Genomic DNA, 22667 nt, shown 5'->3' with positions numbered 1-22667 from the left:
CATACAATTCATGACTCCATCCAGTCCTCATAGGCTGCTTGACATTGTCCCCTGGAAGAGTTATAGGGTTGATATGATGAAAGGATAATCTGTTGAAGCAAAACCTCCCAGGTGGAGTAATGAAGGTTGTGAGCAACTTAGAATCTTCATTGAGGGAAGGTGCCTAAATCTATTTGCATCTAGCTTTCTGAAGACTGAAGTCTTTCCCAATTCAGCTAAGCTCTCATGCACCAATGCCTTAGGATGAACTTTGCATTTAACTACCTTGCCCACCTGTGTAAGATCTATGTAGATTCTGCTATATCTGTTGGGGTTTGACACTGGGATCATCCTCAAACACCAGATAGTCACCCGAACAGGCGTCGGAATGTGCTGACTGGGGGCTTTTCACAATATCATTGCAGTGCAAATGTAAGCCTACCTGTGACAATAAAGATTATTTTATTTTATTTTTTTTTATAAATTGAGATTACCCAATTATTTTTTCCAATTAAGGGGCAATTTAGCGTGGCCAATCCACCTACTCTGCACATTTTTGGGTTGTGGGGGCGAAACCCACGCAGACACGGGGAGAATATGCAAACTCCACACGGACAGTGACCCAGAGCCGGAATCGAACCTGGGACCTCAGCGCCGTGAGGCGGTTGTGTTAACCACTAGGCCACCGTGCTGCCCGACAATAAAGATTATTGTGGTTGGTTCTGTCAAGGTGAAATAAGTTTCTGCTTCAACATAGAATAAATTTCCTTTAGCAAGAGTGGATGGGGAACTTTTCTGGGTACACACAGTCACAATGGCTTTGTTTGTGGATGTAGAGTGACATGGTTGCTTATTTGAGCTTTTCTAGTCCTTCGAACAGCTGTGGGACTTCAGTTTTGATTCTCTCAGCTTTCTAGTTCCTCTGCAAATCTGATGTAAACTAGTACAGGTCTGCCTGCTGAAAAGTGAGCAACTCGAGATCTGAATCACATGCAATGTTTCTGTAATTTCTTCCTCTTGATATTGGAGGGTTGCTTTCAGTTCTCCTATAACCTAGACTTCTATCTGCCCTGGCCTGTCCAGGTTTTTGCATGATGGCTGACAACAGCATCTTTCCAACCATAGTTCAGCATCAGAAAGAATTAAAATTGCTGCACCTTGGTCTAATGTAAAAGTCTTCTTTCTCCCTGCTAGGATATTAGCTCTCCAGTAGTTCTCACTTGCTTCCTGGATCTCTCCAAAGAACGATGCTTCAGCATCATGATCTCAACTACTTCATGGATCTTACCATCTTCTGAAGGCTTCGCTTTGTGCATATTCTGTACAGGTTCCTTGCTGGGAACACAATCTGGTCCATTTTTCCACATAAATGGAATTTAGCCTCTTTGCCTGGGCAGATTGCACATCTGTGTTTTTTGCTGCCACACCAAATAGTTAGCTGGGGCTGTTCATAGATGATCTTCCTGTCTCGCTTACTTAATTATGACAGCTTTTCATTTTTTTACACTTGGCTTACTTTACTGAGACAGTTGCTTTTGAGATAGGGATTTGCCTGTCAGCTCAAACCACAATTCAATTCTGTTTCCTGATCTTAGCTTTTCTGATTTGTTGGATTGCCTTTGCAATCATCTCTTGATTGCAAGTAGTCAGACAAGACATCATCAAACACTCTCACAACGATTCTGTCTCTGGTCAGTTCATCTTTCAAGCTGCCATACTAACAGTCGGCTGCAAGGCCGAACAGGTCATTTACGAATGCGCCAATACTTTCCCCTTGGCAGTGGATATATTTAAATTTAGCCTGATCAACAATGATATTCTTTCCCATTTTGAAGTACGTTTCAGGTGCTTTTTTACTTCATGTTACGTGGCCTTCTCCTCATCAACATCCTGCAGATGAGTATATCATCCGCATAGTCACCATTGCATATAACAGCGCACTGACCTGCTCACAGTTCAACTTCACAATGAGACACAATAAAGTCGTCATTGTCCCAGATGACCATAGGCTGCTTTACCTTTTTGAAGGGGAGAGCTGACTGGTGATGAGTAAATCTGAGGATCACCACACCTCAGGCGAGGTGCAAGGTTGAGAAGGCAGGGCCCACATGAAAAACTAATACAAATATCTGGCAAATCTCTGACTCCATTTTGGCCATGATTTGCTTGTTTAACGACAGTGACTGTCTCAAAGCATTCAAGCAATAGTAGGGACTTCCATCACTATTTTTCATACTCTGCCACCTCAGCATTTGGACAGCGCCTTCCAAACATGTGACATCTATCACTTAGGATGGGGTGGTAGTGGTTAGCACTGCTGCCTCACGGTGCCGAGGACCCGAGTTTGGTTCCTGAACAGAGTTCAATTCCGGACCATGTGGAGTTTGCACATTCTCCCCGTGTCTGCATGGTTCTCACCCCCACAACCCAAAGATGTGCAGGGTAGATGAATGGGGGGATTGGCCACGCTAAATTGCCCCTTAATTGGGTGCTCTAAATTTTAAAAAATCTATCACTCAGGACAAAAGCAACAGATGGGAACATCATCGATCCAAGTTCTCTCCCCCCTCCCCAAAGTCCCGAACCATCCTGGGTTCTGTCGGATTGCCTTTCCGTCCTGACTTGGAACTATATCACCGTTCCTTCACTGCTGTTGGCACAGGGCTTTCCACAGTAACTTCAATGCAGTGTTAATGTACACCTACTTGCGAGAATAAAGATTATTAAATTAAAATTAAAACACCTGGAGCTCCCTCCGTACCAGCACTGCGGGTCTTCCTACAGAAGGCACCACCTTCAATTAGGGATGGGCTCTAAATTCGGGCCACATTCACATGTTTACAAAACTGTAACCTGCTTCCAGTAGGCAGCTAATTTGATATCGGGATGAAGCTGCCCCTTGTGAAAAATAAAAAAAGTCTTTGCCGCCTTCTTGAGGAGATGAAGGGCTTTGTACCTTTTATTAAATCAATCAAACAAACCTGGCTCGGTATCAGCGTCTGGCCATCGGAGTCAACCTCCTCCACAAGTATCGCGGAACGGGATTGTTTAAAATCCTCGAACCTAAAACGGGCGCGCCACCGCATTGCCCGTCGACGCTGCAGGAGGAAGGAATGGCGCCGGGCGGCCGCCGGATAGCCCGGGACGGCAACTCTCCCGCCCGCCGGCAGGCCCGGCTGTGCGCATGCTCACACTCTCGCCGCGCAACTCTACCGCCCGCCAGCAAAAAAAAGGACGTCGAGCTACCAAATTCATAGCTTGAGCATCTTTGGAATCTGGACTCCAATACAAAGTTTAATTAAATTAACAGGGCAAAGCTGGGGGGGGGGGGGGGGGGGGGGTTGGCTTACAATGGTTGGAGTGTTGTTCTCAGTGCGATTGGAAATTTTAAGGCACAGATGCTTGTGTGCAGCGATTTATTTAGTAACTGGGGCTGATTCTAGGGGGAGATCTCATGGCACAGTGGGTAGTGCCCTCTCCCCCCCCCCCCCCCCCCCTACCTCCAAGCCAGTAGCTCTGGGTTCAAGCCACACCGCAGGATCTGATGGCCAAGGAAGATGCGCTCATAATGCGGCCATGAGGTTGAGTCTCAACATGCAAAATCGGTGTGGTGGCACAGTGGTTAGCACTGCCATTAACACTGCAATGAAGTTACTGCAAAAAGCCCCTAGTTACCACATTCCGGCGACAGAGAGAGAATTCAGAATGCTCAAATTACCTAACCTGCACATCTTTCAGGACTTTTGAGAGGAAACCGGAGCACCTGGAGGAAACCTACGGAGACACAGGGAGAACATACAGACTCTGCACAGCCAGTGACCCAAGCCAGGAATCAAATCTTTGACCCTGGTGCTGTGAAGCAACAGTGCTAACCACTGTGCTACCATGCCGGCCTTTAAAACCTTGCTTTTTCACCAAGCTTTTGGTCAAGTAACCTAAAATCGCTTAGTATCTGTGTCTGGCTTGCTATGCTGCTGTGAACTCACTTGGAACATTTTTCTACGTCAAGGTGACCTCTAAAGGTAACTTTAGAGTTACCTTCACAAGTTAACTTGTTGTGTGATTACTCTGATTAAGCAATGCAGCAAGTCATGTGTTCTGACCAAATCTTTTCTTTCTCAGCCAACATCATGTAATCTGGACGTTATCATGTTGCTGTTTTATTTTTATTAGCTTGCTGTGTGTAATTTAGCCATCGCCTTTTCCTCCCACAGTCCAAAGTGTGCAGGTTAGGTGGATTGGCTATGCTAAATTGCCCCTTAGTATCCAAAGGTTATGTGGGGTTGCTGGGTTACAGGGATAGGCTGGAGGCGTGGGCTTAAGTAGGGTGCTTTTTCCAAGGGCTGGTGCAGACTCGATGGGCCGAATGGCATCTTTCTCACTGTAAATCCTATGGTTCTATGATTACAATAGTGACTACACTTCAAAAGAATATAATTGACGGGAAGTTTATTTGGAACATCCCATGGTGGAGGAAGGCTCTAGAATTACATTTTTTTTCTTTCTCTCATTATTGTGAGAGAAAAAGACTTTATTCAAGCAAATTAACAGGTAATACAACACAATACAGTAAACACTACCCAGTTTACGATAGCACAAGGGATTGACTAAGATGTATCCATTACAGTTCTACAATATAATTAGCAAGCACAAGCCAGAAATGATCACCTCGGCATCAAAAAGGAGGCAAAAAGAGTAGGTGAGGACGTTACCATCGCTGTCACAAAGAAGACAATGTCTTCTGTAGACTGATAAGAACAGGATGCAGCTTCAAATCAACAAGGAGATGACTGGAAAGAGAAGGGTTATATCGTGATGAATCATGGACAACTGATCAGAATCACTTTGCATTTAGTCAGGTAGCAATAGTACTGAGAATGTACAAAGCAACAAAGATGTGATGAAACAGATCATGTAAATCAGAATCAATATCATATGAGATTGAAGCTGTTTCTCTCTTCAAGAGAAATCCAAAGTCTTCCAGGATGTCGTGTGTAACTTCAAACTCTTCATCTGTGAGCTGAAGGACCAATGTCTCCAGAGATTCCTCAGTTTCCTGTACATTTGCAGCTGGGTCTAGTTGGTTTATAAAGTTTCTTGACTTTAAACATCTCTCCTCAATCTTTGCCATCTGGATAACCAATGAGAGTAACATTTACAATGTCAGCTGTGATTCTAATTAAATACAAAGAACAGACAATTCAGTGTTTAACAGTTCCTCCCCTCAAAAATGTAAAGGCTTAGCTCATTCTAAATGTCTTACCCTCTCAGGTTTCTCCACTCCTTCTGGTGGGGTCTGTTTCTAGAGGCCAATTCCACCGATACCAATAGCTTCCCAATATCTTCCACAAATGAGCCCTCTTCATGTAGGATAACTATTTAACTGTGGAAGGCATTGCTAAATCTGCCTTACATAACATTCCCACAGATACCTTCAGGCAGAGAATGATGGATAGCGAATGGGAGCAAGTTTTCTGGTTCAGGTTCACAGATTCAATTTATCTCTTTTTAGATTGGGCACATGTGACACCATGGGCAGGATTCTGCCGTAATCGGTGGGGCTGGCAACTCCGGCGGGATGGAGTGGCGTGAACCACTCCAGCGTTCCGCATCTTCAGGGGCTAGGCCCGCCCTGGAGTGGTTTGCGCCCTGCCGGCCAGCGAGAAAGGGGCTTGGCGCCACACCAACCGGTGGCGAAGTGCCTCCGCAGGCCGGCGCGAGTTTGCGCATGCACGGGAGCGCCGCGTGTGCTGGTGTCATCCCCGCGCATGCGCAGAGGGCTTTGTTTCCACACCGGCAATGGCCGACTGCTACAGCCGCTGGTGCGGAACAAAAGAGTGCCCCCACAGCACAGGCCCGCCGGCGGATCGGTGGGCCACGATTGCGGGCCAAGCCACTGTGGGGGCTCCTCCCGGGGCCAGATCCCCTCGCGTCCCCCCAAGAACCCCGGAGGCCGCCCGCACCGCCAGGTTTCGCCGGTAAGGGACCTACTCCAATTTACGCCGGTGGGACTGGCAAAAAAAGGGCGGGACTTTGGCCTATCGCGGGCCGGAGAATTCAGGCAGCCCCGGGGTTCATTGAGTCCCCGCCATTCCTGGAAGCGGGTGGTGCGATTCACGCTGGGCCGATTTTTGGGGGGCTGGAGAATTTGGAGGACGGCGGGGGCAGGATTCACGCCGACCCTCGGCGATTCTCCCACCCGGCGGGGGGTCGGAGAATCCGGCCCCGTAAGTCTGAATTTTATTTCAGACTTTTGCATACATAGGGATGATTGCAGCCTTCATGGGGACCCAGTACTCACTTCTTGAATGTTGTGGATTCACAAAGGGTTGACAGTACTACAGAAACACAACACGCATAATAGAGCACTTGCTTCACTGTACCAATGAAGTACTGGCTGCATCTTTCAACAAACATCCTATCAAATCATAGGTTGGTAAAAGAATTAACAGTGCCTTTGCTCTGCCAACATCTTTTATATTTAAATCGATTACAAAAGCAACATCCTGTGTCCAATTCAGCAATAATACAAAGTTTGCCGTTCTGAAGGTTGCAAATCAAATACCCTGAATGCCGAATCTACCAGGGTGGAAAAGACTCGGAGAAAAGATGAGATTAATCATAAAGTAGTCAATGGGTGGCTCAGATTTCAAAATCCTATGCAGCTTGCAGAAGGAAGAAAGTCTTAGCGAGTTAAAGTGTGCAACAGTTTTGGCAACCGGAACAGAAAACGATAGAACAGGAGATGGCGGCAATGAGCCTTGATTTCAAATCACAGTTGGGAAACAAGGAAGAGGTTGCTTTTAAGATGGCAAGTTTAGAATTTACAAAGTTTCTCTATGTAACCCATTGCCAGAGTCAAAACATTTCTGGGGCTTGAACTAAAACTAAAAATAAGTCAATTACACCCCTGGAAGCACACAACCTGGACAGAATAATTGTCTCAGTCTCAGACTAGTTCATCGTGTCCAGAATGGCCATCAAGTGAGACTATTGAACACTAATGCATCAAATTTACATAGATAATTGACAAAAGAACACAAGAGAAATCACTTTCACCAATGTTACTGTATGGGTGTGCTTAAACAATCCCATCAAATTCTGGTTTTAAAATCTGTTAAAGTACAGAAGAGTTTGTTACAAGTTATTTAGATATTTGTATAATAACATAAGTGACAGTAATTTCTACCCCCTGTACTTGAAACAGTTGAAACAATTCTAATATTGTAATTAACTCCATTCAATTACCTCTGTTTTAAGGAGCCTTGAATTTCAGATCCTGGCCATCATCCAGAAATCAAGCTAATTCATTCTCTTTCACTAAAATCAATAACAAAGTATATTTCTTACCAGCTTTAACTGTATGGGTAAAATCTTCATCTCAATACTAGTAGCCAATTGGGTGACAGTGTCTGGATGAAGTACTGAAAAGGAAACAGAACAATTCAGACCACCTTGTGCTGAAGATTCCATGGAGTTGCACTTTGTATGTTTGAACAACAACAGCAAATACGTATTTATTATGTTGCCTTTGACATGGTAAAAATCAGGAACATTATCAAATATGTTTACCGTACAAGGAAATATTCGGAACAGATGCACACAAAAACTTGCTCCACCACGTGATAGATTTTAAGCAGTGTCGTAATGAAGGAGAGAGAGGTAGAATGATGAATGAGGGGAAATTCCAGCACTTAGAGCCTGGGAAATCAAGAGACATATAGGGCAGTGGGGGAGTGATTAAAATTGGCGATGCTCAAGAGGCCAGAATTGGAGCAGTAAAGATGCCTTTGAGGATTGTTGGACTGGAGGAGGTTTCAGAGGGGGAGGACATGAAGGTTTTGAAGACTTTAAAGTTGAGGTGCTGCCGATTGAGCAGCCTATGTAGGCCAGCAAACACAGGAGTTGTGGGTGAAACAGGAAATTGGTGTGAGGTGGGAAACTGATAGTTTTGGATGAGCTCATATTTATGTATAGTTATGCTTTGTAATCCTATTGTTTTAATTCAGCTGAAGAAGAGTCTTCTGTGTGTTTAATAGTTAGTCCAAACCTGGGAGCTGCAGGTCATGTTCCAGTGAGCCACAGTGTTGCTTGACTCCTGTCTGGCTAGAACCATAAATATGCTGCTCGAGAAACAATTCTGCATTAGTCTGGATATATATACATGTGTGCAGCTCTCTTTTAATAAAAATTAATTTAAATGTTTAAAGAGCAGAAGGGGGCAGATAGACAGCACTCTAGTTATTTAAAATAGGGCCAGATTGATGAAAAAGAAGTGCCTCATAAACTCATAGATGTTTACAACACAGAGCGAGGCCATTCAGCCCATCATGTTCATGCTGGTTAACAAATTGCTGACTACACCAATCCCATTTTTCAGGCTTTTAGTCCCATAGCCTTGGAGGTTACAACAGTGCAAGTGAATATCTAAATTATTCTTAAATGTTATGAGAGTTTCTGATTCAAATCGGGCTTTCAGGCAGTGGGTTCCAGACTCCTTCTGGGTGAAAAGATTTCTCCTCAACTCCCCTCTTAGTACTCCACATCTGACCTTAAAACTATGCCCTCTTTTCCCCTTTACAAATGGAAAAAGTGCCTTCCTATCTTTTGTGAGGGCCTCAGCAGCAGCAACTTCCCTCGCTGCTCACTCTCCTGTAGCTGGTTCCAAACTGGCCAGCTTTATTTATGCAGGGAATCTGCTAATGATTTCTCCGCCCCCCTCATTGGGGAAGCTCGTATTCCCAAAGGATTGTGGGATTGCCATTAGTCCGCAGCCAATGGTAAGCAGGCAGGTTATAACATCCCTCCCCCCCCACCCAAACTCCAAGGAATCCACAGAAGAACCTGGTGAAGGAGGGCGTCGGACTCGTTTTACCGCGGGCCGGACACCAGTTGTACGAGGCGCTGGATCGGGCGGTGTGTAACAAGACGGAGAACGGCGCTTCCGTGATGAACGGCGTAACGGTTGTACATCCACAGCCCGTGGGCCCGAGGATTCCCCCTCTGAGGCATCCTGTGTCTCCATCTCGGAGTCGGAGTCCGCTGCCTCCACCATCTCGGCGTCTCTATCTCCATGCCGTTCTGCAACAACCTGCGCAGGCTTTGAGTGCGGCACCAGAGGAAGATTGTGAGGAATACTCTCTACTGTGTCTGGTCTCTGTGGCTGTAGAAATTAGCTCCGGGGGCGGGGAATCTTTGGAAGGGATGGTCTTCTGGACCGAACGTGGTCTACATGCTTTCCACGAGTTCTCCACCTATAATTACGAGATTTAGTATTGCCCCGGCAAACTCAACAAGCCCCCAGACGCCCTATCCCGAGGTACATGTGCCAGCGCACAAGTAGACCGACTCTGGGCCCTACACGACAGCCTTTGTCACCCGGGGGTCACACGATTGTACCATCTTGTCAAGGCTCGTAATCTGCCCTACTCCGTTGAGGAAGTACAGACAGTCACCAGGGACTGCCAGGTCTGTGCGGAGTGCAAGCCGTACTTCTACCGGCCGGACTGTGCGCGCCTGGTGAAGGCCTCCCGCCCCTTTGAATGCCTCAGCGTGGATTTCAAAGGGCCCTCCCCTCCACCGACCGAAACACGTATATTCTCAGTGTGGTCAATGAGTACTCCTGATTCCCCTTCGCCATCCCATGCCCCGATATGATGTCTGCCACCGTCATCAAAGCGCTAAACACAATCTTTGCTCTGTTCGGTTTCCCCCCCTACATCCACAGTGACAGGGGATCCTCATTCATGAGTGATGAGCTGCATCAGTTCCTGCTCAACAGGGGTATCGCCTGCAGCAAGACGACCAGCTACAACTCCCGGGGAAACGGGCAGGTAGAGAGGGAGAATGGGACGGTATGGAGGGCCATCCAACTGGCCCTACGGTCCAGGAACCTCCCAGCCTCTTGCTGACAGGAGGTCCTCCCTGATGCACAACACTCCATCCAGTCACTACTGTACACCGCTATGAATAACACACCCCATGAACGTCTTTTTGCCTTCCCCAGGAAGTCCACATCTGGGGTGTCACTCCCGACTTGGCTTACAGCTCCAGGACCGGTCCTGCTCCGTAGGCATGTCCGACTCCACAAGGCGGACCCGTTGGTGGACAGGGTACGCCTGCTCTATGCCAACCCCCAGTATGCCTATGTGGCGTACCCCGATGGCTGCCAAGATACTGTCTCCCTCAGGGACTTGGCACCAGCAGGTTCCACCCATACACACTTCCCCGGCTCGGCGCCACCCTCCCCTCCCCCGGCGCTCTCAACATTCACTCCACCAGGACCATCCCTCCTTCCCCTGCCCACTCCAGAGAATGAAGAGGATTTCGACACACTTCCGGAGTCATCTGACATCAGGCCAGCATCGACATCGCCAACATCGACATCGCCGCCACCGCTACGTCACTACCAGCGGAATGTCAAGGTACAGTTGAATCTCTAACTGGCACCGGACTTTCAAAGGACATTTTTTCCCCCCCTGATAAAACACTGTACATAAATTCACTACTGTATGTAGTTCTCCACTACCCCCGCCGGACTCATTTTTAACAGGGGGTGAATGTGGTAAACCACTGTTACACCTGTATTAGGTGATGTAAGGTAGGACCTGTACTACAGGTTCACCGGTAGCCCCTGCCTGCTGGCTCCACCCAGTAGGAGTATAAATATGCGTGTCCTCTATTCAGCAGCCATTTCGCCAGCTGCTGTGGGAGGCCACATATCTTACTGCAATAAAGCCACAGTTGTATCCAACCTTAGTCTTTGTACAATTGATCATGCATCATATCCAGCGACCCGGAAGACTGCTCCATTAGGTCTCGCTTTAATGTCTGCACTGCTCGCTCCACCAACTCATTTGAAGCCGGGTGGTATGGGGCAGTGCGGATATGGCATATGCCGTTCATCTTCATGAACCTCGCAAATTCCTCACTTGTGAATGGAGTGCCGTTGTCCATGACCAGCACCTCGGGGAGACTATGCATATTGAAAGAGATACGCATCTTCTCGATTGTTGCGCAGGATGTTGTGCTTACCATCTTATGCATCTCTAAGCATTTAGACTGGGCATTGATTAAGAGAAGGAACATGGATCCTTGAAAAGGGCAGGCAAAATCCGCATGCAAGCGTGCCCAAGGCCGCCCTGGCCATTCCCAGTGATGTAAGGGCTCGGTCGGCGGAAGCTTCTGATGCTCCTGGCAAATGGATCAGTTTTGGGCCACCTTCTCAATGCCGATGTTAAAGCCTGGCCACCAGACATAACTCCGGGCCAACATTTTCATTTTGGTCACATCCGGATTACCATTGTGCATGTCTTTTAGTATTAGCTCCTGTCCTTTTTCCGGGACAATCACACGCGTCCCCCACAAGAGGATACCGTCTTCCATGCGAAATTCTGACAACTTGGAGGAAAATGCCCGCAACTGGCCTGGGAGCTGTCTATGCTGCCCACCATACAAGGCTATGTGCCAAACCTTTGACAGGACTGGCTCCGTCTGGGTCCACTCACGGATCTGTGATACCGTGACAGGCAAGGTGTCCATAAAATTTAGGGTTGCAACCACCTCACCGGTCATGGGGGTCGACGTGGGGCCGGTCGATAAAGGCAATCGGCTCAGTGCGTCGGCATTCCCTATCTGGGTTCCTGGTTTGTGCTCCAGAGAATATTCGTAGGCAGCGAGCAACAAAGCCCAGCATTGGATCCGTGCGGAAGCAATGGGCGGTATTGGCTAATCCTCTCGGAAAAGTCCCAGCAGGGGTTTATGATCAGTCACGATCGTGAAGTGGCGGCCATACGTACTGGTGGAAACGTTTCACCGCAAAGACCACAGCCAGGCCCTCCTTCTCGATCTGCGCGTACTTTTTTTCCGCTGCAGTCAATTGCGGGAGGCGAAAGCTATCGGCCGCTCAGCCCCGTTCTCCATCTTGTGGAGAAGGACGGCCCCAATACCATAAGGGGATGCATCACATGTGATGAGCAAAAGCTTTCCAGGATCATAGTGGGTTAGTAACCCAGACGACGACAATTGTTGTTTTACCTGCTGGAAAGCGGTTTCTTGCGGCTGACCCCAAACCCAGGTGTGATTCTTCTTTAGCAGAAGGTGCAACGGGGCCAGCGTAGTTGCCAGATTGGGGAGGAACTTCCCGGAATAGTTTACGAGGCCGAGAAAAGAACAAAGATGCGAAGTGTCAGTCGGGGCGGGGGCCTGTTGAATTGTGCGCACCTTCTCTGCGACAGGGTGCAAACCTTCGGGTCCACCTGATAACCCAGGTAGACTACTTCCTTCGCCTGAAAGATGCACTTTGTGCAACATAAACGGATTCCAGCCTCCGAAAAGCGTCTAAGGACAGCCTCCAAATGTTCCTGCTTCGACGTCCCTGTAATCAAAACGTTGTCCAAGTAGACAACGACACGCGGTAAACCTCTCAAAATGCCCTCCATAACGCGTTGAAAAATAGCGCAGGCAGAGGATACCCCAAAGGGCAAACGTGTATATTCATACAGGCCCCGGTGTGTATTAATCGTTACATATGGCTGGGAGGCAGGGTCCAGCTCCAACTGTAGGTAGGCGTGACTCACATCTAATTTTGTGAACGAGAGTGCGCCTGCAAGCTTCGCGTAGAGATCCTCTATGTGAGGCATTGGATATCGGTTGAGCCGGGAGGCCGTATTCACTGTAAGTTTATAGTCGCCGCACAAACAAACTGTGGCATGTGGCTTCATTACAGATACAATTGCTGCTGCCCAGTCAGCGAAACAGATGGGCCTGGTAATATCCAAAGTCTCCAAATGAGTGAGCTCTCCTTCTACCTTCTCGAGCAAGGCATAAGGCACCGGGCGTGCCCGTAAATAGTACGGCCTGGCTCCTGGTTCAACTTGGATATTGGCTATGGCCCCTTTCATTTTCCCCAAACCGGGCTGGAATACATCTGGGTACCGTCCCAGCACCTCAGTCAACCCTCCAGAAACTGTTTGGAGGATGTGCTGCCACTGCAGCCACAAATGGTGCAACTAGTCCCGACCCAACAGGCTGGGCCCATGGCCACGGACCACGATAAGTGGGAAACGCCCCTCCTGGCATCCATAAACAACAGGGGTCATTGTAGTTCCTGCAATATCCAATGGTTCCCCGTTTAGGTGGCCAACCTGGCCTGTGTGTTGGTTAATGTAAAGGGTCTGTGTACCCTGCTTGATGCGGTCGAATGTCTTCTGGGCAATCACGGAGACCGCTGCGCCAGTGTCCAACTCCATCTCAAGCATTGACCCGCACTGTCACCTTAATGGGGGCCAGACGGGGAGCTGCCACACAATGCAGCTGCAGGTAGTCGTCCTCCATCTCCACGTCCTCGGGAGTAGACGCCGCAGGTTCATCCAGATGGAATGTACGGCCCCTGGGCTGGCCCCAGTTTCAGTCGGAACGACGGAGCCTCTGGCGGCCCCAGGACCAGCGTTCGTGACGGGGTTGGCGCCTACAAGTCTGACACGGACATGGCTCCTCATCCATTGGTTCTGGAGAAGACTCCCTTCGGAGAGGAATGTCCGATGGCCACTGGCACCCGGACGTCGCCTCGCCCAAGGTACTGCAGGGGTTCGGGGGACGCTTTTGGACGGAAGGGTTTGCACCCCAAGGCATGCACCTCCATTCCCTGTAGCTCCTGCACTCCTCATTCTGCGCTCTCTCGGGAAAATACTATTTGAATGGCCTGTTGAAATGTCAATGTTGGTTCAGCTAACCACTTTCTCTGGGTGGCCACATTGTTAATACCACAAACCAAACGGTCACGTAACATTTCTGGCAAGGTCTCACCATAGTCATAGTACTCCGCAATCCTGCATAGCCTGGATAGAAACTCGGCAAGGGATTCTCCTGGGGTCCTCTCAGTGATATTAAACTGGTAACACAGGACTATCATGGACGGGGTTGGGTTAAAATGTTGCCCCACTAAGTTCACAAGTTCATCAAATGTTTTGGTGTCCGGCGCAGCTGGGTATGTAAGGCTCCTGATCACCCCAAATGTATGTGGGCTGCAGGCGGTGAGCAATATGACAACCTGGCGCTCGTTTTCGGTGATGTTTGCCCGGAAAGAGTAACGCATCCGTTGTGGGTACTGGTTCCAGCTTTCCAGCGCAGCATCAAAAACATCCAAACGTCCATACAGAGGTATGGTGTGATAGAAAACAACTTCCAACCTATATCCAACAAAAATCCAGGGAGGTGGCTTCAGCAGTGTAGACAGCTATCCACTTTAACCCTCGTCGCCAGTTTTGTGAGGGTCATGACGAATCCAGCACGATTGAAGGATAGAAAAAAATAACATTTAGTTACAATAACATATATGTACAACAGTAGCAGCAGCAACTTCCCTCGCTGCTCACTCTCCTGTAGCCAGTTCCAAACTGGCCAGCTTTATTTATGCAGGGAGTCTGCTAATGATTTCTCCGCCCCCCTCACTGGGGAAGCTCATACTCCCACAGGATTGTGGGATTGCCATTAGTCCCCAGCCAGTGGTAAGCAAGCAGGTTATAACACTATCCATCCTATCTGTGCCCCTCATAATCATATACACCTCCATCACGTCCCCTCCCACCCATTGCTGCTCCAAGGAAAACAGCTCCAACTTATCCAATCTTCCTCAGAATTCAGTCCCTCCTGCTCAGGTAGCATCCTGGTAAATCTCCTCTGCACCCCCTCCAGTACAATCACATATTTCCCATAACGTGGTGACTAAATCTGCACTTAATACTCCACTAACCAGCATTTTATACATTTCCAAATCAACTTTATACACATTGCGAATTGGATTTGACACTGGCCTGGACAAAATCTCCATGAAGTATCAAACTGAACAGTGTTGGTCATCCTCCACTAGGGAGTCTCGTTTGAGTTCACTCTACAGTCAAGTCAAACTGTGCGCTGCAAATACTGTCAGTGCAAAATGGAAGTGCCTCGACACCAAATATAACTATTCAGTATAAATGCAAACTGATGGAACCATAAATGTTCAACTCTGTGGTAATGTCACAACAGCAACTGTCTTTTTGCAAAAGACCCTTTGAGGCAGTATCACAAAGAGAATCAAAACAGTTGGATCCAAATCTGTTTTAAACACCCATGTTCAAGCCTCCCATTCTCCAATCTGTCCCGTGTGCCTCTGCTTCACATGACTTACTAACACGGTAAATTGTTGAGGGTGTGATTCAAAGTATCTCCCTCTCAGTGTTCAACAAGAGTTTCTATTAGGAGTCTCTAGTTGAAATATCTTCACCTACACTGATAGGTTTGACAGTGAAATAATCTATTGTGATATAGCACAGATCACAGTCTATATCAGCATCAGTAGCAATTAACTAACTAGGGGCAAAATTCTCCGACCCCCAGCAGGGTCGGAGAATCGCCTGGGGCGCCTAAAATCCCGCCTCCGCCGTGGCAGAGATTCTCCGCCACCCGGGAAGTGGCAGCGGCGGAATCTCGCCACTCCGATCGGAGAGGCCCCTGCGGTGATTCTCTGGCCCGGATGGGCCGAAGTCCCGCCGCTGGGAGGCCTCTCCCGCCGCCGAGGTTTAAACCACCTCTGGAATGGCAGGCTCAGCGGCACGAGCAGGCCCCTGGGGTCCTGGGGGGGTGGGGGGCGATCGAACCCCGGGGGGGTGCCCCCATGGTGGCCTGGCCCGTGATCGGGGCCCCCCGCTCAGGCTCCGGGCCAGTGCCCTGGCTGCACTATTTTCTTCCGCGCCCGCCACGGCCTTCGCCATGGCGAAAGCGGAAGAGAACCCTACATCGCGCATGCGCCGGCAGTGACGTCAGCGGCCAGCTGCGGCTGACGTCACTGCCGGCGCATGCGCCGACTGGCGAAAGCCTTTCGGCCAGCCCCGCTGCCGGGGGTGCCGGTTTTTTGCGCCGGTCTTCTGGTGGCAACCGCTCCGGCGCGGGGCTGGCCACCATGGGGGCGCGAGAATTCCCCACCTTTGGGGAGGCGCGACCCCTGAGTGGTTGGCGCCACTCCCCTACTCCGGGACCCTCCGTCACGCCGGGTAGGGGAGAATGCCGCCCTAGATCTGTTAATATTACTGTCAGCTGTTTTATAGAATCAAAATGATAATGTGCATTTATATAGGACCTTTAATATGATAAAATATCCAACTCACTTCATAGTAGCCTTATCGTAAACAATTTTACACTGAGCCAGAGATGTTGGCATTAGAACAGGTGACCAAACGTTTGGTCAAAAAAGATAGATTTAAACAACATAATAAAGGAGGGAGAGGTTGAGAGACTGAGAGGCTTAGAGAGGAAATTCCAGGTTTGAAGGTCTGGACAGTTGAAGGCTGATATTGATTGTTAACTTTGCTCTGAATAAGTGTTACTAAATACACTTTATTTTATACCATTGAGTGACTGGTTGAGAGTGGCCACAGTCTCTATAATTCCATTCTGTTGAGGAGTCAAGGTGAGGGGCTGTTCCGATGGATCAGCCATCCGAATTCCCAACAGATCCAGTAACTTCTCAATACTTGCTCTGTCCTTATCTTCCATCTTATTCAACACTTGGAGATCGGGTTGGAGACCTTCGTGCATCTGGTAAAGCTGTGAACATAATATGGACGGAGGATGGAGTTAAAAATAGATTAACCTCTGTATGCAGAGGGACAAAGAATATTGTGCAGGGATTAGAACTAAAGCAGGTCAAAAAGTCTCAATTGAAGTGGTAGATAGAGGGTTATAATCAATCTGATGTAGCGTTCCCTTTCCTTAAAGGATCTATTACATCTCACCCCATCTTTATTTTAGGGAACTTCCCAAGGCCACGATCCACTCCAAACAAGAGAAAAGCACAAAATATCACTGTTGGCCAACAATACATGGATTGGCCATTCTAAATGACCTCTTAGTGTCCAGAGATTAGTTGGGGTTACGGGGATAAGGGGACATGGACCTAGGTGGGGTGCTGTTTCGGAGGGTTGATACAGACTCGATGGGCCAAATTGCCTCCTTCTGCACTGTAGGGATTCTATGATTCTATCTCCAACTTTATAACTGAAAAAGTTAAGATACAAACCATTATCGCAAGATCTGGAAGATTATCACAGCTGCCAAGAATCTCAAGGAAAGTCTGGAGGAAAATGAGCTTCGTGCCATCAGAAAGTTTAGCCAATCCAGTGAGTTGATTCTTTGGGGAAGAGTTTGATACTAAGGAAAAGAGATTACTGTTGAGATTTGAACAGACAACTCTGATAATGATATTTTAATCAGTGGAATCCTCCTCTGTTTACCCAAAGGGGAAAAAAATGTGATGTCAGTTACAAATGGTGTTGCACATAACGATTAGGAGTTTTTATAACAATCTGATCAAAAGCGCAATGACTAGATGTAACAAGTATAAAAACAGAAAATGCTGGACAATTTCAGTAGGTCTGAAAGCGCCTGTGGAGTGAGAACGGAGCTAACGTTTCGAGTCTGGATGACTCTTTGTCAAGGCTAGGTAATAAGTACTGCCTGACTCTGTAATTGCAATGCAGTTGAATGGGTCATCGACCCGCCAATTTCAACTGGGACCAATTTCATCACAAAATGTGGGAACGGTGGCTTATATGAAGCTTGATCCAGGTGGCTACACGTATCATTGATCCCACTTCAAATGTTTACATCCCACGGGAGCGTCGACATTTCAGAGCAGTGATCCTTTATATGTGATAGACAAACAAGAATTCCCTGGGGGGTTTCTATAGATTTCCCTTTGATTGTTTCGCTGGAAGATTAGCGTAAATCCCAGAGAAACAATATGAACAACTGTGGAAATTCAACTCAATGTGCAGTGGACATTAATTTTAGCGCGTAATGAAGACAATTATTCAAGTTTTTAAAATACTTAGATGATGGACCAAATGATATCACATTGCTAATAACCTGGTTTGATACTATTATTTTGAAAAAATATAGAAGTGGAGCTTGATTTCACCTTACTATGAGTTAAAGAAAGAATTAATAAAGAAATACTATGTTACATTCATTGACTAATGGGCACCATGGTAGCACAGTGGGGAGCACTGTTGCTTCACAGCGGCATGTCTCATTATTAATTCCTGGCTTGAGTCACTGTCTGTGCGGAGTCTGCACGTTCTCCCCATGATTGTGTGGGTTTCCTCCAGGCGCTCTGGTTTTCCCCCACAAGTCAAGAAAGACGTGCTTATTAGGTGATTTGAATATTCTGAATTCTCCCTCAGTGTACCCAAAAGGTGCCGAGTGGTGACTAGGAGATTTTCAAAGTAACTTCATTACAATGTTAATGTAAGCCTACTTGTGACACGAATAAAGATTTATTTATTACTTCATGTTTTTTCATGCCTTACTTTGAACACTTCTTTAAGACCATAATAAAATTTGGATTAGTGACATGTTGAAATAACAGAAATGGATGCAATGTGAAATTAAAACAAACCTATTAGACTTAGGGTTTGACAATATACATCTGAAAAACAAAAAAAGTTGAGATTTTAATACAATAGCTGATTATCAATAATGTTTGAACTGAAGAATCAACTATTCATCTGCAGAAGTCAACTAATCTTAAATCCATCCATATGGTCAAATGTTCAATGTGTACTCCTTACAACTCAAGGACTATTCCATTAAACGTTTTATTAACATTTAATTACTATTGGAGTAAATTCTTACTTCTAATCCATATGAATGTAAATGCATGCGTCTTAGCATTTCTCCTTACCTTTTTAGTTGTAAATAAACTTACTGTATCTTAACTCAAGAAAACCTGGTTAAATTGGCTCCATTTTAAACAAAACTATTGGGTCTGGAAAAGATATCCAAGGAAAAGGGAAACTTGTTAGATTAAACCTTTGTTTCTACCCGCAGAGCGTGGGATAAATAAAGACACAGAGCCAGTCATCTCTCCTCACCCAGGTTTGTAATAATTTTGGGTGGTGGTGGGGTATCCCAGCCGAATAATGACAAATCAAGGGGTCTCACTTGGATCAACAATATTTGGGGAACGTCACCTGGGTCTGATTGTAACAGCAGGTGCACCCACAGTGTTGTGATGTAGGGTATTCCAGGACTCTGATCTGATGACAATGAAGAAACAATTGATACATCTTCAAGTCAGGATGATGGGTGATTTGGAAGGAAATATGGAGGTGATGGCACTCCCAGGCATCTGTTGACCTTGTCCTTAGTGATGGCTGTAGTTGTGGGAAATGCTGCTGAAGAAACCTTTAGAAGTTGCTGCAGTGTTGAGATAGTATACACTGCAGCCCTTGTCCAACACTGATAGAGGGTGTGGATGATTCAGGTGATGTATAGGCTTCAAATCATACATAATTCTTTGTTCTGAATAGTGTAATAGTTCCTGAGTAGTGTTGGAGCTGCACCTATCCAGGCAAGTAGAGAGCATTGCATATCACTCCTGACTTGTGCCGTGTAGGTGGTAGAGAAGCTTTGTGGAGTCAGGAGGTGCACCATTTATTGCATAGTATCCAGCTCTGGTTGCTCCTAAGCCAAAATACTCCAGATCCTGCAATTCTGAAATAAAAACAGAAAATGCTGGAAGTACTCAGCAGGTCAGGCAACATCTGTGACGGGAGGAACAGAATTTTCTGAAGGAAGGTCAGAGATTTGAATGGTTTAACTCAGGTTTATCTCCACAGATGTTGCTTCACCTGCTGGGTATTTCCTGCATTTTCTGTTTTTAATCTCTGACCTGTACTGCTGGCCTGAATTGATCTGAAATTAATCACTGCTACCTTTTTGGAGCTGTTAACAAACTTATTTCAGATAGGTGAAACACCAAATAAGTGAGTGAGAAGGCAAATCATTTCGGACACATTTGTATTGTGTTTGTATCTAGTGTCGATGTATCATCCTATAGTTAACATTTTTCTCAAATCTGCAATACATGGAGATAGGACAAAAGACTGATAAATATTTAATTAACCAGTTAACAAATAATTTACTATTGCATATATCTCCTGTCAATTCTTAGTCTTGTTTTTTTCCTTTTACATACCCAAGATAGTGTCAGCAATGTGTAACTTTAAAATTTTGAATGCAACAGGAGTTCCAGTAGGACAGGTTAATGACTGCTTCGTACTTGCAGCGAATCCTGCTCCAACCTAACACAACAAAGACAATTACTATATTTAATATTGAAAGTTAATCTTTCAAAGGAATTCTCAGGAAAGTCAAAATGTTGGGATTGGATTAGAAGGAGATCCAACAAAAAGTAACCAGGGTTGAAGGACTTTGTTATATGAAGAAATTAGGCAAAGTGGAATTTTTTCGATTTAGCATTCCGTATTCTGTATTTAAACTTTAAGGAAACTGTAGCTACATAGTGCAATACAATATAATCTCAGAACCATATCATTCATCACTTAATAAACAATGAAACAGGCCACACAGCAACCAGTGACAGAATCAGACAGAAGAGAAGGTCAGAGAGAAAATGTAGCTCAACATTCAGTGTTGCACTGCTCATCCCAAATATCAATTATCACTCAGACAATCTGTAAAATACCGGAATGAAGGGAAATAGATTACAAATTAACAATATTTAAGCCATTCCTGAGAGGAATCTAATGATAGATGGTCAGAAATCAACATGTTCACATAAAGGCCGCGAATCGCTGCTCCCACGCCGGTTTGCAGAATAGTGGGCCGCGCGATTTTTCCCGCGACGGCAGTCCGACGCGCTCCCGATATTCTCCCCACTGGCCATATGTCCGTGGTCGGGATACTCGCGGAAAACCACGAGAGTCGCCCGACGGAGGCAAAATGGCGACTCTCCACCACCCCCGCTATTCTCCGGCCCGAATGGGCCGAAGTCCCGACATCGTGACACCATGTCACGACGTCGCCATCCACACCTGGTTTTAAAAGTCGCCAGCCAGTCGTGCTGGCTGACGAGGAGTGAGGAGGTGAGCGGACCATCCCGGAGTCTCCGCAAACTGGGGAAGGCATCCCCGAAAAAACGCTGCGGCGAGCGGGGGGGGGGGGGGGGGGGGGGGGGATGGAGAAGTGGGAGGGGGAGAGGGGGGCAGAGAGAGAGGGACAAGTGGGAGGGGGGAGGGAGAGGGGGAAAGAGAGAGAGAGAGAGAGAGAGGGACAAGTGGGAGGGGGAGGGAGAGGGGGGACAGAGAGAGGGACAAGTGGGGGGGAGGGAGAGGGGGGAGAGAGAGAGAGGGGACAAGTGGGAGGGGGGAGAGAGAGAGGGACAAGTGGGAGGGGGAGGGAGGGGGGAGAGGGGGGAGATAGAGAGGGACAAGTGGGGGGGGTGGAGAGAGAGGGACAAGTGGGAGGGGGAGGGAGGGGGAGAGAGAGAGAGAGAGAGGGGGACAAATGGGAGGGAGGGAGGGAGAGCGAGTAGTAGGGGGGAGGGGGAGTGAGTGGAGTGGATGGGCTCATCCACCCCCGGATGCAACATGTCAGCCGCCCTGCCATTGCAGGATGGTCACGAGGACACGGCCGCTGGTTGCCCTGTGGCTGATGGCCACAGCCCACTGACGCACCGGTAAGGAGGACGTGTTGTTAACTGCCCGTTGGATGCAGAAAGTGACCAGGGGTTAGGCTGGCCGCGTGTCAGCAGCGCGTCCAGGCCACCGGGACACACAGGTATCCCGTGGCAGGCGGCTGCCGAGGTGTCGAATAACCTCCGTCTAACATGTCGTTTGTCTGCCCCCGACCACCCTTCTGTCGGTGAGCAAAATGTATTCAAACATAACGGGCGGAATTCTCCGCTCCCAACGCGGCGTTGGAGAATCGCGGGAGGGCCTCCCGACATTTTTTGCACCCCCCTGGCTCCCCCCGCGATTCTCCGAGCCCGATGGGCCGAACGGCCGGCCCTTCACGTCTGTTTCAACATGGCAGCAACCACACCTGGTTGCTGCATTCGTGAAACGGGCGCCAGATGCCCTTTTGGGGCATCTCGGGTCCCGATTGGCACGGGAGCACCACGACTGTGCTCGGGAAGAGACAGGCCCGCAATCAGTGCCCACCGATCGTTGGGCCAGCAGCCAAAATAGACACACTCTTTCACGTGACGTGGCGGCTTGATCTTGCCGGGCGGCTGAGGAGAAAGACGGCATCGCGCATGCGCGGGTTCGCGCCGTCTGCGTGATGAAGTCATCCGTGCATGCGCGGGTTGGAACCGGCAACCCGCGCATGCGCGGATGACCTCACAAATGCGCCGTTTACACGTCATTCCCGGAGCGACAAGGTCGCGGCCGGGAAAGACGGAGGCCCGCTCCTAGCCCCCCGGGTGGGGGTGAATTAGGTGCGGGGAGCGGGCCCCGAGGCCATCGTGAACCTCGGCCAAGTTCACAATGGCCTCCACGATTTTGGCCACCAGTGGAGAATTCCGCCCAACAGCTATGTTCAGCGCAGTGGTTGGGGCTGCTGCACTGCAGTTGGAGATGGAGCAGCGTCCACAGCCACATCCCACAGTGGATGCAGGGCCAGATATGGGAGCAGAGGGAATGGCCAAGGAGTTGCCCGTCGCCAAGCAGCACGGGGGTGAGGAGGAGGAGGAGATATTGATGGTGGAGCCAAGGTGCCAGAGGCGACGACCGAGGCCTAGGGTTTACCATCCCCGGATCTCATTCCAGGCAATGCCGGGCATCACCTGCAGGAGGAGACTCCGGTTGAGCAGAGAGACGGTGACACATATCTGCCAACTCGTG

General features: G+C 48.0%; 2 protein-coding genes across 4 annotated transcripts in view; both read right to left on the bottom strand.

The window, feature by feature from the left end:
* Positions 1–3154, bottom strand: part of LOC119954462 (gasdermin-B-like) — a 67630-nt gene extending 64476 nt beyond the window's left edge. The window contains exon 1 of one of the 3 annotated variants that reach the window (XM_038779684.1): positions 2961–3154. In XM_038779684.1, the coding sequence (XP_038635612.1) occupies positions 2961–3065 (105 nt within the window). In that variant the 5' untranslated portion in view covers positions 3066–3154. The remainder of the gene's footprint in view (positions 1–2960) is intronic. The other 2 variants (XM_038779685.1, XM_038779686.1) reach the window with 2 other exon arrangements.
* A 1322-nt stretch (positions 3155–4476) lies between these two features.
* Positions 4477–22667, bottom strand: part of LOC119954502 — a 95116-nt gene continuing 76925 nt past the window's right edge. The window contains exons 7-12 of the mRNA XM_038779789.1: positions 19997–20102; positions 18416–18445; positions 17036–17166; positions 16365–16563; positions 7330–7403; positions 4477–5110 (exon numbers count right to left, since the gene is read on the bottom strand). Coding sequence (XP_038635717.1) covers positions 4835–5110; positions 7330–7403; positions 16365–16563; positions 17036–17166; positions 18416–18445; positions 19997–20102 — 816 coding nt within the window. The 3' untranslated portion in view covers positions 4477–4834. The remainder of the gene's footprint in view (positions 5111–7329; positions 7404–16364; positions 16564–17035; positions 17167–18415; positions 18446–19996; positions 20103–22667) is intronic.

The sequence above is a fragment of the Scyliorhinus canicula genome, chromosome 19 (genome assembly GCF_902713615.1).
Source record: "Scyliorhinus canicula chromosome 19, sScyCan1.1, whole genome shotgun sequence".
NCBI classification, from domain to species: Eukaryota; Metazoa; Chordata; class Chondrichthyes; order Carcharhiniformes; family Scyliorhinidae; genus Scyliorhinus; species Scyliorhinus canicula.
Note: the sequence above shows the minus strand (reverse complement) of the source record. Positions and strands in the feature narration are given on the sequence as shown.